Here is an 18,556-nt window from a genome sequence, read left to right on the forward strand (position 1 = left end):
GCCCCTTAAGGCATTCTAATTCAACTTAGAAATGGCTATCCTGGCTCAAAATACATATACACATGCATCCAAACATATAGATGTTTATAAAGAGATGTATACAGACCTATGAACTGCCAATTTCCAACCCTTGATATAAAGAAAAAATTGGAATCAGACCTTTTTTTAATATAAATGTATTTATTTTAATTGGAGGTTAATTACTTTACAATATTGTATTTTTAAAATTGAGGCATAGTTGCTTTACAGTGTTATGTTGTGTGCTGTGTGCTAAGTATTCCAGTCATGTCTGACTCTGTGCAACCCTATGAACTGTAGCCTGCCAGGTTCCTCTGTCCATGGGATTCTCCAGGCAAGAATACTGGAGTGAATTGCCATTCCCTTCTCTGGGGGATCTTCTCCACCCAGGGATAGAACCGGCATGTCTTACCTCTAACCTGCATTGGCGGGCGGGTTCTTTACCACTAGCACCACCTGGAAAGCCCATAGTTTTGTGTTAGTTTCTGCTATACAACAAAGTGAATCAGTTATATGTATACATATATCCCCTCCCTCGAGAGCCTCCCTCCCTCTCCCCATCCTAGCCTTCTAGGTCATCACATAGCACCAAGTCGAGTTCCCTGCACTACACGGCAGCTTCCCACCAGTTATTTACTTCATACACGGGAGTGTGTATATGTCAATCCCAATCTCCCCCCGCTCGCATGTTCGCACATCCGTTCCCTACATCTGCGTCTAGAATGGAGTCTGATCTTCATGAATGATTGGGTACAGAAAACAAGAGAGAAGCAAGGAGTCAGGGTGACTCCAAGGCTTCCGTCCTGAGTAACAGGGCAATAGGGGAGACTTGGTGACAGTTAGTGGGGAAGATTAGAACTTCAATTTAGCTGTTTTTTCAATGGTAGATTAAAGATCACTCCATGGAAATTGCCAACAGGCATTTGGAAATGTAGGAGTCAAGCTCAGGAATTCATGTCTATAATATTTCATTAATATCAAGTTTTAAAATACAAGGCTCTACTATATTAAAAAGTATTTTGGTCTATCCTGTAAAGTGAGAGAATTAACACCTACCTCTTTTTATCTCAGTAGGGTACTATAAAAATACAGAGAATGCAACTTGTGAAATATTCTGCATCATTAGAAAGAAGTAGTCTATAAGTTCTAGACACTATTAATAAAAAACTTAACTTCTTAAGAAACATTATTCAGGAGTCCTTAAAGGAGCTGCCCCTCCTTCTAGAGTCATCCTCTCTCTTAGGAGCAATTAGCCTCTTCCTCTTGGGTTCTCCCGTAGAACCTCATTTATATCTCCTTTAAGTGTATCAAATGTTCTCCCTCATGCCATAGTGGTTGGGGTCCTAATCGCCACCAGAAAAAGGAGACTACCATAAGCTCCATGGGGGCCCTACAATGTGGTTTTTCTATATAACGTCCAAGTCCATAGCAAGTACAATAAGCTCTAAACAGTGTTTTTGAGTTGAATTTACAAGTAAATCATTGCAATAAAAAATAGTCCTGAGCTATTGTCCAAAGAAGAATCTTTATTTAATAAAGTATGTTATTTGTCATCCAAATAGAGTATAAGCTTATCCAGGACAGGGATATTATCTTTTTTCCAAAGTACAATGGAAGGCATTCGACCCAGGTTTGTTGAGAAAATGAATGAATGAACACACTTTTGGAAGCACACTAAACTTTCATCAATAACTTTAAATCAAACCCAAACATTTAGCAGTTAATCTTTACACAACACAAACATTTAAACAGGATATAAAGCAGAATTGAAGCTCTAAGCCAAGTGAGAACTCTTAGTAGAAAAGGGATTTTCAATTAGCTGATATAAGGAATGAAAGAACATTTGGTGATAACCCAACAGCTAAGAGTGATTTCAAGAGAAGGTTACTAGTTAATCAACTTTTGACATTCAGTCATTAAAAAAAAAAATCACTAAATGACGGATATGTATAGTTTAGAACGGTTTTTCTTAACCCTTTTTCTTTTCTTTATTGCCTCCCTTCCTGAGGCTTTTTAGACATTTTTGTTCTCATCTGTGATGTTTTAATACTTCATATATACTGTGTATATTTACATATACTAGTTCTTTATCTATTAAAAAGATAAGTTTTTTTCACTCCTTAAGAAATTATTTTCTTAATTTTCTAATAATGCTAGTGTTGAGAATACATAGTTTTTTATATTCTAGAATAGTTTTTTCTCCAATTAGCTCCCAAAAATGTGTTCTCAAGAGTCTGAGAAGCTATCTTTCTTTAAGAAGGATTCATTATCAAGTTCAGGCAATACTGGTCCACACCAACACAAGTAACACTATTCATGTCTTTTGTATGAAGCTGTCTCTTCACTGAGTTCTTTATGTTGACCATTGTTTCCAAATGTTTGTCCCACAGCAGATCAAACTCCCGTCAACGAGGTATATTGCTCATTTCTTAATGAGCATCTGCTCCATCATAATAGACAAGTACAGTAACAACAGTGGCACCATATTATTAGAGGTCATGCAGTCCAAATACATTCTTTCACTGTTAAAGAAACTGACGTGGAAAGATTGTGTATGTTTCATGCCGGGGACTGCCAGCTTCAATGGTTGGGATTTTTTGCTTGTTTTATTTTGTTCCTACCATATTATATTGCTTAAAGAATTAAATGTTAGGTCCTTTTCAATACAACCACAATTATGTGAACCTGGCCTGTGTCAAGCTGCTTATAAACTGTAATACAATTGGAAATCTTTTTTATACAACTTATTAGAAATTGCATTGGGATTACTTCTTGAATAAAGATGGTTCAACTATATGGACCAATGGACAGTTTCCTTTATAAATAATTTTTAAAGGAAGCAAAGGTAGTGGAATGTGAAAACTGAAATATTGAGGAACATATTATGTTCTTTAATGTGCTTTAAACAAGAAAACAACATCCTTATTGTCACTCAAAAACTGAGATGCTTTCTGTTTGTTAAATGAAAATAGAAAAGAACATAACTGAAGATTATTTTTCCAGTTTTATTGTTTCAAGTTTTTGTCAGAATTACAATGTTGTAACTTAAATTTAAGAAAACTATCTCTAATAATTCACAATCAACAGTTAGTCCTAGTTCAGTTGGTACTATGACAAGAAGCAATTCCCAAGACCGAAGGATGGTAAGACCCTGAGCTCACCTCCTCTCATGGGCACACCAAAACCATCACTATCTACAGAAGAACCATCTGTGGAAAAGGCTGGAACCTACCAGGAAAGACCCTCTACAGTGAAAGTCAGAAAGAAGTTAACTACAACAGGAAGGGAAGTAGGAGCAGAAAGTTTGTATAATCAAGACCCATAACCCCAGGGGATGACCCCAAAATGGGAGAACAGTTGCAACTGTAGAGATTCTCCTAAGGGACCAAGGGGTCCAAACGGCACATCAGGCTCCTCAATTCGGGAATCCTGTACCAAGAAGGCAAGTTCCAAGAACACCGGTCTTTGAAGGCCATCAGAGCTTACTTTCAGGAGTCCCAGAGGGCAGTGGGAAATAAGAGACTCCACTCCTAAGTGGTGCGTGCGAAAACTTACCTGCTCAGGGACGCGGGGCAGAAGCAGTAATTTGAAAGGAACCTAAATTAGTCTCACCTGCTGATCTTGGAGAACCTCCTGAAGAGGCAAGAGGCGCTAGAGCTCACTCTGGGGACGTAGAGACAGGGGCAGCCATTCTGGGAGCTCATTCTACCAAGCAGACCCTGGTGCGGGCAAACGCTGTTTTGGACTTGGAAGCAACCTAACTGTCCATTGACAGAGCAATGAATAAAGAAGATGTGGTGCGTATATTAAGGGAATACTTTTCCAGCATAAAAAGAATGAAATTTACCATTAGCAACAAAACGGATGGTCCTCGAGGGTATTATGCTTAGTGAAATTAGTCAGAAAAAGACTTTAAACACAAAATACTTTATGTTTTCACTTATATGTGGAATCTAAAAAATAAAACATGTTAGCAAATATAACAAAACAAAAAGACTCGTATGTATAGCAACCATGCTAGTGGTTACCAGTGGAGAGAGGGAAGGGGGTGGGGTAAAATGGGGATTAAGAGCTACAAACTGCTGTGAATAAAATAAATGAGCTACATCACAGGAATATAGCCAATATTTTCTGATAACTATAAATGATGTATAATCTATAAATATTTTATATTTCTGTGTTGTATACCTGAAACTAATATAATATTATAAATCAGCTGTATCTTAATAAAACACTAATTAATTAAAATATCTCTCAAACAAAAATCTCTTTAAAAAAAATTTTTAATGATATGAATACAAGAGTGACGTTATGAAGCAACGTGTTTCCTGAAAGCTAGTCTTACAGTAAATAGAGTTTATAATTGTTCATACTGTTATTAAAAGTAAAGAACTTTAAAATCCAAAATTTACATTTATTTCAGGTCACTCAAGCGGAACTTAATAAGAAAGCTTCCTCCTAATGTCTTCAAAAAGTACCATGGTCTTCAGACTCTGTAAGAAAAAATTGTAATTCTTAGTATTAAATTGACTAATGTTTTTTGGCATATCTGTTTCTTCCCACTTCTGCAGAGACCAACACTACACCTTCTGCTTAAGTCTAACCCCTCTTTGGGGAAGTATTTAACTGTTAGCTGGAGACTACCAGGTAACATTGTTTTTCTGACTGCTTCTAGAAGCCACCCTAGCAAACTCTCAGATGCCTATCCAAAGAAACCAAAATATGTGTACTTGGAATTCCCTTAACCACCCTCTCCCAAGTGAAGACACTCAAAAGGCTTTGCTCTCTGCACCTCAACGTCAATCTTAGAGAAAGATGTTAGTACCCTTTACCAGGTCTGCTCTCGTGCTTAGACAGGGAAATTTTTCTTCCATATGTTTGCAAGTCCAATCTCTACCTAGGATAGCAAGTTCTTGTGGCTTGAAACCTCCAAGCATGTTGCTTTGTAGAATTAATTCCATATTCACATCTACCTCATTAGTTTTATCTGACATGTTGGCTTCCCATCAGTCTATTACCCTACGTACTCTCAAAATCTGTAATGGCCCTGGTGATGGTTGCCTGCTATTTAGGGCAGTGTTGTGGCTGAATTATATTGTCATAGGCTTAAACTGCTAGGTTTAAGTATTCTGTGCCTGCATTACACTATGTAGCAAACATGTCAGAGTTCCTGGTTTCATTTTCACATCTACATTGGTTTTGGATTTGTGTTCACACAATAGAACCCTGGTACATAGATATCATCTATCTGTACTTTTTCTTTACGATAATAGAAATAGAACAGAATCAGAAGGAAAATTATCCATTTTGTTTGGTGAAATGTTCTCAAAGCTCAGATTATCTGGAGAAAAAGTTTCACATCATAAAACTGAATTCCAATAAAAGACTTTTCAGAACTATATTCTAGATATTAATCAATCAAGAGAGAAGAGGTTTTCAGGTTTAAGCCTGATACGCAAACTTCAAAAGGACACTTTCTTCCTGTTTTCCTGATCTCTGGAGTAGAAAGAATTTTTCTGATCTGTAGCACCACCTTGTGTTCACATGGTTTAAAAGGAATCAGGACTTCAACTCTAAATATCACAATTCAGTATGTTGGCATTTTTATACAATAAACTTCAGTTCTTGAACAACCAATTTGTTCCAAGAAATAGATCAAAATAGCTTAATTACAAAAAAAAAAAGTTGTCATTGGTGGCTAGAGATATCCTTTGATTCCACCTCTAGGCAATATGTGGCTTCCCCGGCGGCACTAGTGGTAATGAACCCAATCTGTCAACGCAAGAGACACGAGAGACATAGGTTCAATCCCTGGGTTGGGAAGATCCCCTGTAGGAGAACATGGCAACCCACTCCAGTGTTCTTGCCTGGAGAATCCCATGGACAGATGAGCCTGGTGGGCTACAGTCCATTGGGTCGCAAGGAGTCAGACTCGACTGAAGCGACTTAGCATGCACTCACACCAGGATAATGGTGACCCTCATCAGAAGAAGGAAAGAAGTCAGGCTTAAAATCCTTACTTCCTCCTTGCTACAACCTGGGGCCGGTGCTTATGAATGTGTGGAGCTTAACTGGGTACATGGGATGCAAGGGCTTGTGCTCCAGGTTCTGTTTCCTCTGACCTCCTGTTAATTCCAGGCCCAACCTTCAGCATGACCTCAGTGAACTCTGCAGCCAGCATCCTTGCTTGGCCTTCCAAGCTCATTTATAGTCTTCTAGACCTGACTTTTTGTATTTCTGTTTCTCTTCTGTGGTACGTACATTTGATATATTTTCTCAAACACTTTTTGGAGCAAACCTTGGGTGTCAAATAAATACAATCAAAGTTGACTTGCTTGGCCAATCTGTGATGAACATGGCATATGGTTTGGGGTCTTAGTAATGTCACAGCCTCGTAGTGTTGCCAGGGCTGTGCTGAATACTATCAAGTTTATAGAATTACAGCAGGAAATATCAGAATGTTAAAAAGGCTTCTAGGCCTCTTTGATTAGTAAGTACCTTGCTAGGCCCTAAAACTGAAGTTTCAGTCACTGAAAATTCAAATGTTAAATTTTAGGCATCATATGTCTAAATTTATAACTACAAGTTCTAAATAAAAATCAGCCCAGTAATCTATGAACTTAATCAAGAAACAAAATGACATATATCCAACTTCACTATTTTATCCTGTTTACTTTTTTTAATTTTAAAGAATTCTTGACATTTCCTCTTTTTTTCAAAAAAAATTTATTGAAATATAGTTGTGAAGTATAGTTATTGAAGTAACAATGTTGTGTTAGTTTCAGATGAATAGCAAAATGATTCAATTATACGTATATATAAACATATGTATTCTTTTTTTTACATTCTCTTCCATTATAGGTTATTACAAGATGTTGTGGTAAAATACAAAGGACATAAAATGTACCATCTTAACCACTTTTAAGTGTACATTCAGAGGCATTAAGCACACCCGCATTTTTGCACCACCATCACCACCATCCATCTACAAAGCTCTTTTCATTCTTGCGAAACTGAAACTCCTTTTCCTCATATTTTCCCTTTAATAATCATTTTCACAGGTGCCTGCAAAACAATAAGATTAGATCCGTATCTGTCTATGCTTTCCGAGGACTGTACAGTCTTACTAAACTGTAAGTACCAGGGCCAATTAGTCGTCCCATTCCGTGGTGGCCTGTGGACCCGACCCATCCCACTGCACATGGCCCTGCCACCAGTGACGGCGTTCAGGGCATGTGCAGACAGCAGACGTTGCCACGTTGGGGCCAAAGGCGTGGGACCCTGAGTCACACGTGCTGCACCAACAAACTGGGTGTGTGAACTTGAGGGCTTATTTTCCTTTCTAAGCATCAACTCCCTCTACCGTAAAAGTGAAAACTACAGCAGTACCTACTTCAGGCTTGTTGCAAGGAATGAATGAGAAAAATCAGAAGAATTAGACACACAATATGCATTCGCCATAGAGATGGGAAGGAGGACTGAATATCCTTTACCAACCTGAGAAAACCTAGTGATAGCTAAAATTTATGAAGGAGAAAGCCCAAAGTTGTGCTTTCCCCACTAATTCTCCTTGTACAAATATGTAAAGCATGATACGTTTGAAAGAACAAAGTTTTTTTTAAAATTATGGTAAAATATATATAGCAAAGTTGCCATTTGAGTCATTTCTAAGGATATAGTTCAGCGGCATTCAGTACATTCACACTCTTGTTCAACTATCCATCTCCAGAACTTTTCATCTTCCCAACTAAGACTCCACATCCATTAAACTCTAACTCCCCAAGCCTCTCTTCCAGCCTCTTGCAAATACCATTTAACATTCTGTCCCTACGAATCTGACTACTCTAGGGACCTCACAGAAGTAGAAACAGGTAATATTTTCCCTTTTGTGTCAGGCTTATTTCATAACATTTTAGTCTTAGCATTATGCCTTCAAGTTTCATCCATGTAATATATATCACAATTTCATTCCTGAATGTAACGATAATAAGACTGAGTAATATTCCATTCTGTGTATCACATTTTTTATTTATTGATTTTGATAGACACTGAGATCATTTCCACCTTTCAGCTATTGTGCATAATGTTGCTGTGAACATTGATGTACAAATATTTCTTTGAACCCTTGAATTCCATTCTCTTGGGTGAATGCCCAGAACTGGAATTGCTGGTTTGTATGGCAATTCTACATTTGATTTTCTGAGGATCCACCTTACTGCTTTCCACAGCATCTGCACCATTTTACATTCTCATCAGCAATGCACAGGTTCCAATTCTTCTACATCCTCATCAACTCTTGCTGTTTTCTGGGATTTTGTTGTTGTTGTGTGCTGTGTAGTTTTTAATAACAGCCATCCTTACGGCTATAAAGTGGTATCTCATTGTAGTTAAGCGCAAAGTTTTTTAAAATAGTCCTTCTCAGAGTTCCATTTCATTGCATTCTACCAAGCAGCTGACTCCCAGGAGTGATTGGAGGGATTTATGACCCCAAATCACATAAATAAAAGTTTTTTGTATTTCTATTTCTGGCCCCTTGCTTTCTATTCTATCCCATTTTTTAATCCTTAACTCAAGAACTTTGGTCAGATTCCTCACTGGTGGTATCAGAGTTTGGGGTTGAGTCAAGAAGGCCACCCAATCACTTAGTGGCAAAATGGAAGAAAGTCACTGGAGTTCCAAAGTCTGAACAGTAACCCCTGTAGCTGTGTCCTCTTCCCTTCTGTCCCCTGCTCTTTCATGTCATAGCAAATTTCCTGAAGTCAGTACTGGACTCATCCTTATCATATTTCTGACTACCTTTCTTTACAATCTCTCACAAATCTGTTCAAAACTTTTAAACATATCTGCTTGGTATAATGTTCAGTGAATATGGAGGGGGCTCTTGACAGATAGTAGAAACTGGAGAGTAAATGCAAAAGTGTCTTCCATCCTCTCCTTGGCTTTTTCCTGCCACTAGAATATTGTCTGCATATAAAAATGTCTCACGGTCCTGGGTTTTCATGGATCACCATCAGATTCTGCTCGTCACTCATCCGTAGATATTCATTACCCCTCAGACCGTGCAAGTTCTTCAGCTAGACATTCTAGAATGCGGTACAGAGAAAGAGAAGTCAGACCCGCTGCCTTCTAGCACGTTACACTCTGGTAGTTCAGAGAGAACCATGTGCTTCCTCTGGGGAGAGGCACCCCCTTGCTTTCCAGAAGCTTACAGTCCATGCTGGGGAAACAATGCCCACATATACATCACAGAGAATGGCGAGGGATTTACTTTCTTAGGACCTAAACCTGTGTTGCTCAGTCCACAGCTGCTATGATGGTTGTCTGAAAGCAGTGATCACTTCAGGTCCAGAGCAGTGGATGAGGACTCTGAAAACTGAAGCACAGGGCTTTGGGGGTGGGATGGATCAAATTCCTTTACTTGGGGGACTTCCAGTGACTCTTAAAGGTAGCCTCTGAGACGCTTTCCATCTTCCCATGCCCAGCTGGGGCTCCAGGCTTGCAAGGGAAGGAAAGAAGTGGCTAGAGTGTGGGGGTCTTATCCCATGCTACCCCCAAGCAAAAGTCAGATCTGCGGGGTGGAGAGGGGAAAGGGAATTCTTGGCAGGAGAGATTTCATAAGATATCAGCTCCCTGATCTGTCAGAGTGGAGAAGAGAAGAGAAATCAGTGTGGTCCACGTATCAGTAGAAGTGGAATTGGGTTTTCCTGGTGGCTCAGACAATGAATCTGCCTACAGTGAAGGAGACGCAGGAAGTCAGGGTTGGGAAGAGACCCTGGAGAAGGGAATGACTACCCACTCCAGTATCATTACCTGGAGAATTCCAAGGACAGAGAAGCCTGGAGGGCTACAGTCCATGGGGATTACAGAGCCGGACACCACTGAGCAACCAACAACAAAACACACACAACTGCCCAATTTGTCAGAGTGAAGAGAGAAATCAGTGTGGTCCCCGTATCAGTAGAAATGGAATTGAATGAGCACTTGCACAGGAATCACAGGCAGTGAGGAAAAAGAGGAGGCAAGAAATTGATGTGGGAAGTTGAACAGAGACACAGTCACGATGATATGCGCCAAGCACTTCTGATACGCCTGGCCTCAAATACTCAACAACCCAGTGAATTAGGTTCTGATGTTATTTCCATTTCAGAATTGGGGAAACTGAAGATTTCAGAAGTTGTTTGCTTCAGGTCACACTGTTAAGTGGCAGAGTTAGGAACCAAACTATCTGACAGCAAATTCAGAGCAAAATTGCTGAGCCAGAGAAATTGATACAGAAATAAACATGTAAGACAGTTTCTCTGCCATTTTAAGCCAAAATGGAAGGAGAGGAATTTTGCACACATTTCAGTCCTGGACTCTTGCCACCACTGGCAACCTTAGGTATTTTGAGAGTTTCACCTCCACTTTCCCAAATCAAAAGGACAAAGTTAAATGGGATTAGGTTAAATTATTTTAATTAGATTAAACTAATTTGATTAAATTAGATTAATTAGTTAAATGGAATTAGATTTTTGCAAATATTTCCCTTTATTTATCCCATTATTTATTTATTCTGTTGGGTTATGTGTGTCTGTGTCCAAAAGTTTTCTTCAGGGAAAAAGAAACTACACAGACTCTAAGGCCTCTATAAAAGAAGAGACGTGATTTTTTTAATGTTTTTTATATTGAGGTTAAAGTTACAAAATATGAAACAAACAATTTAATCATATTTAATTGTACAGTTCAGTGGCACTAAATGCATTCACATTGTTGTGGAATCTCACCATTATCCATATCCCTAATTTTTCACCTTCCTAAACTGAGACCCTGGCTCCTTTAAACACTAACTCACCATTCCCCTCCCCACCCCTCACCCCTGGCCCTTGGCATCTACCAGTATACTTTCTGACTCTATCAATTGACTATTCTAGCTTGATTCTACTTATATAAGAGGTGATTTTGAAAGTTATTAACAGCTGGTGTTTGCTCTTGGAAGAAAAAGAAAAATGCATAAGCAATCAGTGTAAGAGAAGGAAGAGAGCATTCACTCTGCAGAAGAGTGAGAAGTCAAGTCTCCTCAGTGTACAGGGGGCCAGACTCCCCACAAGGTGCTCAGTGTCTTTTCTCCAGAGCCAGTCCCTGCCTGCCCCCAGGGCATCTCCTGTGTCCCCTCTCAGCCTCTTCACAGCGACCCTTCACCTTGTCACCCTCACACCTCTTGCCTTTGCATAAGCCATTTCCTCTCTCTGGGACTCGCTCCCACCCATGCTTTGCTTTGTGGAAGACACACCCTCATCCAAATCTCTTCTCAACTGAGCCTCCTTCCATTCGGACTCGCTGTCTCCTTTCCTCTCCAAACTCCACAGCCCCAACCAGCAGTCAGCGTCTTCTCTGCTGGAAAGTCAGAGTAACTGTGTGTTCTAGCTCTTTCCCCTCCGCTGCTCTACTGTTTACCTGCTCAGATGGCGTCTTCCTCAAAGAAAGGGATTAGAGACCTAGCACAGTGTCAAAACCATCTGATGAATAGATGAATAGATAGAGTGATTGCTTGACTGGTTGGTGGTTGATTGATAATTGAGAAATTAAAACCTGGATATGGAAAGGTAAATGATAAATAACTTTAAGAGTTCCAAAGGCAGGAAAATGGCTTGATGAGAACAGCTTAGAAGAAACTTTAAGATGAATGACTATTGCTCTTCCTTTCCTGATTGTAAGACATCAAGAAGATAACAGGTTTACTGCCATCATTTCTCTTTTTTCAGGTATCTCAGTCATAACAAAATAACCCTCTTGAAGCCGGGTGTTTTTGAAGATCTCCACAGACTAGAATGGCTGTATGTTTCATTTCTGTAGCATATTATGGTATTTGTCTTTATGTTGAAAAAATATATAAAAAGAATCTATTTTTTCTTCTGGTTGGCAGGATAATTGAAGATAATCACCTCAGTCGAATTTCCCCACTAACATTTTATGGACTAAATTCTCTTATTCTCCTGTAAGTACTAAAAATTGAAGCAAATATTTCAATTGAAGGAAAATACATGAATAAAAATGATCACTTTGAGTTTAGTAGCATTTTATTTGAAATTGGAACCCAAAAAAGACGTTTCCAACTAAAAGCCATTTCCTAGTCCTATTCTATGAGGCTATTGTGTAGTTGTAACAATTTTATAAGATCTTCTGTCTTCTAGAACGTCAGCCCATCGAAGCTGAACGCAGCCTCTCAGTCATGTTTCATTCCAACATTCTTAGGCACACCAGTACTATGCTCTAATATAAGTCCCCTACATACAAACCTTCCAGCTGTGAACTTTTAAAGACGTGAACATGCGTTCCACCAGCATCAGACGTGAGTGACATTGCAGCTTGTCCTCCATTTCCTGTTGCTGATGATCCTTCAGCTCTGCCATCTCCCACTTCCTTCCCCTCCTCCAGTCAGTAACTTTTCTTCCCTGTTCACTCGATGCCAGCCTCTGTATGCCAGCTGTAGTACTGCACTACACTTATTTTTCAAGGTACTACACTATAAGATCAAAAATCTTTTCTCTATCTTTTGTGTTTGTTATGTATTATTCGTGTGAAAAGTATCATAAACCTATTACAGTACAGTACTATATAGCTGATCGTTGTTTGTTGGGTGCCTAGGCTAAATTTGTTGGACTTAGGAACAAAGTGGACTTAAAGAACATGCTCTTAGAATGGAACTCATTCATATGTAAGGGACTTAGTATATTAATCTTGGTAAAGAAAAATAACGGTCACTTGAAATCACCTTTTCACTACCCACAATTGAAGGGTACAGGTGTTTTCTTCAGTCTGCTGGTGTTACTGCTTCTTCCATTAGACAGATATCATTTGTCTAATTTTATTACTAACAAGCACTTAAATATAACAAGACGTACCAAAAAATTAGAGTAAGAATGTACCTAACTTATTGGATGTTCACGGCTTCATGAGAATGATAAACCCATGTCTAACTTAGGTTGAAAAGAGAAACAGAAAAATGGGACTCCTTTCTGATTCTCTTTTTTCAGAGTACTGATGAATAACGTCCTTACCCGCTTGCCTGACAAATCTCTTTGTCAGCACATGCCCAGACTGCACTGGCTGTAAGTTACTGTATCTTTCTTTTTTAATTTTTATTGAAATATAGTTGATTTAAAATGTTCTGTTAGTTTTTGGAGTACAGCAAAGTAATTTAGTTATATACATGTATGTGTATAATGGAAAAGAATCTAATATATACATTAGATTATATATATGAGATTAATATATATATTAGAATCTTTTCCATTATAGGTTATTACAAGATATTGAGTATAGTTCCCTGCGCTATACAGTAGGTCCTTGTTGGTTATCTATTTTATATCTAGTACTGTGCATCTGTTAATTCCAAGCAACTAATTTATCCCTTCCTTCCCCCCTTTCTTCTGTGGTAACCATCAGTTTGTTCTCTGTCTGTGAGTCTATTTCTGTTTTGTAAATAAGTTCATTTATATCATATTTTAGACACCACACATAAGCGATATCATATGATATTTGTCTTTCTCGGTCTGATTTACTTCACTTAGTATGATAATCTCCAGGTCTGTCCATGTTGCTGCAAATGGCATTATTTCTTTCTTTTTTATGGCTGAGTAGTATTCCATTGTATATGCACCACACATTCTTTATCCATTACTCTGTTGATGGACATTTATGTTGCTTCCATGTCTTGGCTATTGTAAATAGTGCTGCTAATTGGGGTGCATGTATCTTAATTAGAGTTTCTGCAGATATATGCCCAGGAGTGGTGTTGCTGTATTATATGGCAGCTCTATTTTTAGTTTGTTAAGGAAACTCCATGCTGCTCTCCATAATGGCTATACCAATTTACATTCCTACCAACAGTATAGGAGGATTCCCTGTATCTCTTCTTACAGAAAACAACTAACTTTTCTGTTTTTGCCTAGCTCATTTTGGATATTGGGTTTTTCTCAAGTGGTACTTGTCAATATTGTGTCACAATTCCTCAAAAATTTTAGCATGACTTTTATTAAACATTCCTATTATCTAAACTAACTCCTCTAAGCTTAGTTCACTTTGGTAGCTCAGTCACGTCCAACTCTATGTGACCGCATGAACTACAGCAAGCCAGGCTTCCTGTCCATCACCATCTCCTAGAGTTTGCTCAAACTCATGTCCATCAAGTCAGAGATGCCATCCAACCAGTTTGTTCTCTATCATCCCTTTCTCCTCCTGCCTTCAATCTTTCCCAGCATCAGGGTCTTTTCTAATCAGTCAGTTCTTTGCATCAGGTGGCCAAAGGATTGGAGTGTCAGCTTCAGCATCAGTCCTTCCAATGAATATTTAGGACTGGTTTCCTGTAGGATTGACTGGTTTCATCTCCTTACTGTCCAAGGGACTCCCAAGAGTCTTCTCCAACATCACAGTTCAAAAGTATCAGTTCTTCACCACTCAGCTTTCTTATGGTCCAACTCTCACATCCATACACAACCACTGGAAAAACCACAGCTTTGACTAGATGGACCTTTGTTCATAAAGCAATGTCTCTGCTTTTTAATATGCTGTCTGGGTTGGTCATGGCTTTTCTTCCAAGGAGCAAGTGTCTTTTAATTTCTTGGCTGAAGTCACCATCTGCAGTGATTTTGGAGCCTAAGAAAATAAAGTCTGTCACTGTTTCCATTGTTTCCCCATCTATTTGCCATGAAGGGATGGGAACGGATGCCATAATCTTCATTTTCTGAATGTTGAGTTTTAAGTCAGCTTTTTCACTCTCCTCTTTCACCTTCATCAAGACATTCTTTAGTTCCTCTTCACTTTCTGCCGTAAGGGTGGTGTCATCTGCATATCTGAGATTATTGATAGTTCTCCCAGAAATCCTGATTCCAGCTTGTGCTTCATCCAGTCCAGCATTTCACATGATGTACTCTGCATATAAGTTAATAAGCAAGGATTCAATATACAGCCTTGACATATCCCTTTCTCAATTTGGAAACAGCCCGTTGTTTCATGTCTGGTTCTAACTGTTGCTTCGTGACCTACATACAGATTTCTCAAGAGGCAGGTCAGGTGGTCTGGTATTCCCATCTCTTTCAGAATTTTCCCTAGCCTTTGTTCTGCTTCATTTTCTGCTTCAAGGCCAAGCTTACCTGTTACTCTAGGTATCTCTTGACTTCCTACTTTTTCATTCCAGTCCCCTATGAGGAAAAGGACATCTTTTTTTGGTGTTAGTTCTAGAAGGTCTTGTAGGTCTTCAAAGAACTATTCAGCTTCATCGTCATTAGTGGTTGGGACATAGACTTGGATTACTGTGATACTAAATGGAAACTCTTACTAAAATAAAATATCTCCAAAAAATCAAAATACTTTGGAGGAAGGAAGAAAACAGAAGGGATGTTGTCACATTGTATAACATCACCTCTTTTCTTTGTCAATCTATTCACCCATTCATTTGGTATAGACAGACTAAGTGACTTTAGTTCCATCTCTAAATTCTGTGTAACAAGAATATAATATTTAGAATTTATTTTTGAAGCCTCATCACACGGAATATGTTCCATGGAATTTTTCACACAGTAGCTTTGTTGGTGGTACTTAGCATCAGCCCACCTATGCAAAATTCAATTATCCAGTAAATGTGGCTAAGAGACAGGTAAAAAATGAAGAAGTGAATCCAAAATATCACTTTAAAATTTGATCCATAAATTGCATGCACTGTGTCATATGAAAATTCCCTCTCTTTTATTTTATAGGAGATTCCCAAAAGTTTGGTTGTTGGAGTTTTAAGCTCACAGCAGACTAGAAGCGCCAACTTGAAAGTAGGAGAGAAAGTTAGTGAGGTTGGTGTTAGTGAGAAGTAACAACTATCAACCTAGTAACAAAGCAGCAGCAAGAAATGCTATAAAAAGCAGACCCTGTAATTCAAAACACACTGGTTTGGAACCATCTGGGAAAAGAGAAACATATCCTAAATCATTACTTACTAAGTCCAGAGGGCATCTGGGTATGACAGTATAGTACCCTCACTAATGACAAAGGAAAGGGCAAATTAAGTGCAATATTATTTGTGGTGATTAAATTTGGGTTCAAAAGTATTCATTAACTGTTACAACATACTCAGTAATCCCAACTTAATAATTAAGTAAAATTGAGCAATATTTACATGAATAAATTCGCAATTAAACAGAAAGCAAAATTGAAAACAGAAGCAAATGTAGGAAATTTTATACTCATACAATAATAAAACTTTCCTTTGCTTTTAAAAAGGTAGGAAAATTTACATCTCAGATAAAAATAAAACAATTAGGATTTATCACTAAAGAGGTAGACTTTTAAAATTTTTTATAAAGTTATAATCTTTATAAAAATTATAATCTTTAAGTTTTAACTATCCAAACAACTCACTTCACATGTATTCCTGATAGTGAATACTATCCCAATTTTAATGCTAGTAATAATTTTTGCTTTATAAGTATCCATTTTTAAATTAATTATAGTGACTTCACCTTGCATATAAGCTTTCATTTAGCAAAGTATAAACTAGAAAATCTGTTGGATGTGTTAGTAAACATAGAAAAACATAAATAAAATAAAAAGAGACATGACAGCCTAGGAGAGTATACCTGTAAGATATATGACAGACAGCAGACTATAAAACCTTTAATACGTGCGTGCATACTCAGTAGCTCAGTCGTGTCCAGCTCTTTGCAACTTCATGGACTGCAGCTCACAAGGCTCCTCTGTCCATGAGATTTCCCAGCAAGACAACTGGAGCGGGGTATCATCACCTACTCCAGGGGACCTTCCTGACCCAGGGATAGAACCTGCGTCTCCTGCATCTCCTGCATTGGCAAGTGGGTTCTTTACCAATGTGCCACCCGGGGTTGGCCAAACCCAATAGCTCTTTCAAAGCAATTTTTAAAAACCTATGAACACCACAATAAAATATATGAAATTCAAAAAGGAAGAAAAATAAGTAGTAAATAAGCATACGAACAGCTGGAGCAATAGCTAAAGTTGAAATGATGATCCCAAGAGTAAAGTAAACTTTCATTTCGGGATGAGACTAAGCACATTTTTATATAGGGAGAAGAAGCTAATATAAAGAATTTGAAAATATAGAAACCAGTGAGGATGCATTATGGAGCAAGGTCCTGGAAGCCATAGAAAAGACAGACAATTAAGATGTGACGTACACACACACAGGTATAGTAAAGATGAGTGCACCGGCCCTGCTTCCATCAACACAGTGCAATTTCAAGATCATAATATGAAGTATAAAGAAAATATACATATTATTTTTATATATTATATATTGTAATATAGAAAATAAAATATAGATATATAATAAAATATTATATTTTAATATATTTGTGTTATATATTATAAATATATATATAAAGAAAATAATGTATATTACAATTCCATTCCAACAGTGCTGTACTAAAGGTATAGAAAGCCCCAAGACAATATTGCTACCTCTCTACCAATGAGAAAGAACTTTACAATCTACACAATCATAATTTTCTCAAGCCCATCAGAGAGCTACAGTCATAAGGCAAGCAAGTAAACTGAATTCAGGAGAGATAGGACATCTACAGTATTTTGCCTTTAGCAGAGCACAAGATGAAGCGTTGATAGTCATAAAGCAGGTACAAAGAAAACTGCTAAAACTGTAATAAACCTGTGAAGGTTAAGTGTGGGATAGTGTAACCCTCTGGAATAGACGTGAACCCCAGACTCAGGGGAGTCAGCTACTCCTAACAGGCTCTTCTCCTCTGGTCTCCACCAACTCACAGCAAGGCTAGGGGTGGTTAAAGAAACTAGACAGTCTTCTTTGGTGGCCCACAGCCACAAACCCCTCCTTCTTCCTGAGACGCTTCCTTCTTAGGAAGCAAAACTTTATGATACCGGTGTGTGTGTGTGTGTGCTCAGTCATGTCCAATTCTGCGACCCCATAAACTGTAGTCTGCCAGGCTCTTCTCTTCATGGAATTTCCCAGGCAAGAATACTAGAGTGAGTTGCCATTTCTTCCTTCAGGGGATCTTCTAAAACCAGGGATCAAACCCATAGTTCTTGCAGCTTCTGCATTGGCAGGCAAGTTCTTCACCACTGAGCCACTTGGGAACCCAAAAGGGTGGTAGAAGCGAAAGCTCTCTACTCTAGCAACATGGGCAGATAAGCCTCTCCAGTCCAGGATCCTGTACTGTTACAAAGTGGGCTGGGACTTCTGAGTCATGATTAACAGCAATGCTGAGAAAGTCCAGTCCTCAAAAAGAGCAAGAATAATAATCTTTGTCACATTATAAAGCACTCAACAGAACCAGACCTAGAGATAACTCAGATGTTACAGCTACCAAACAAGGAAATTAAAATACTTATGATTGGGACCTCCCCAGCAGTACAGTGGTTGGAACTTCCCCTTTCAATAGAGGGGTGCAGATTTGATTCCTGGTTGGGGAGCTTAGATCCAACATGCCTCATAGCCAATAAATAAATAAATAAATAAAGCAGAAGCAGTGTTGTGATAAATTCCACAAAGACTTTAAAAATGGTC

At 38.4% G+C, this 18,556-nt stretch overlaps 1 protein-coding gene across 1 annotated transcript in view; it reads left to right on the top strand.

Annotated features, from left to right (window-relative positions):
• RXFP1 (relaxin/insulin like family peptide receptor 1) overlaps positions 1-18,556 on the top strand; it is a 116,368-nt gene that overhangs the window by 62,988 nt on the left and 34,824 nt on the right. Inside the window, exons 5-9 of the mRNA XM_013970550.2 lie at positions 4,442-4,513; positions 7,080-7,151; positions 11,760-11,831; positions 11,921-11,992; positions 13,032-13,106. Of these exons, the coding sequence (XP_013826004.2) occupies positions 4,442-4,513; positions 7,080-7,151; positions 11,760-11,831; positions 11,921-11,992; positions 13,032-13,106 (363 nt within the window). The remainder of the gene's footprint in view (positions 1-4,441; positions 4,514-7,079; positions 7,152-11,759; positions 11,832-11,920; positions 11,993-13,031; positions 13,107-18,556) is intronic.

Source organism: Capra hircus, chromosome 17, assembly GCF_001704415.2.
Source record: "Capra hircus breed San Clemente chromosome 17, ASM170441v1, whole genome shotgun sequence".
Classification (NCBI taxonomy): Eukaryota; Metazoa; Chordata; class Mammalia; order Artiodactyla; family Bovidae; genus Capra; species Capra hircus.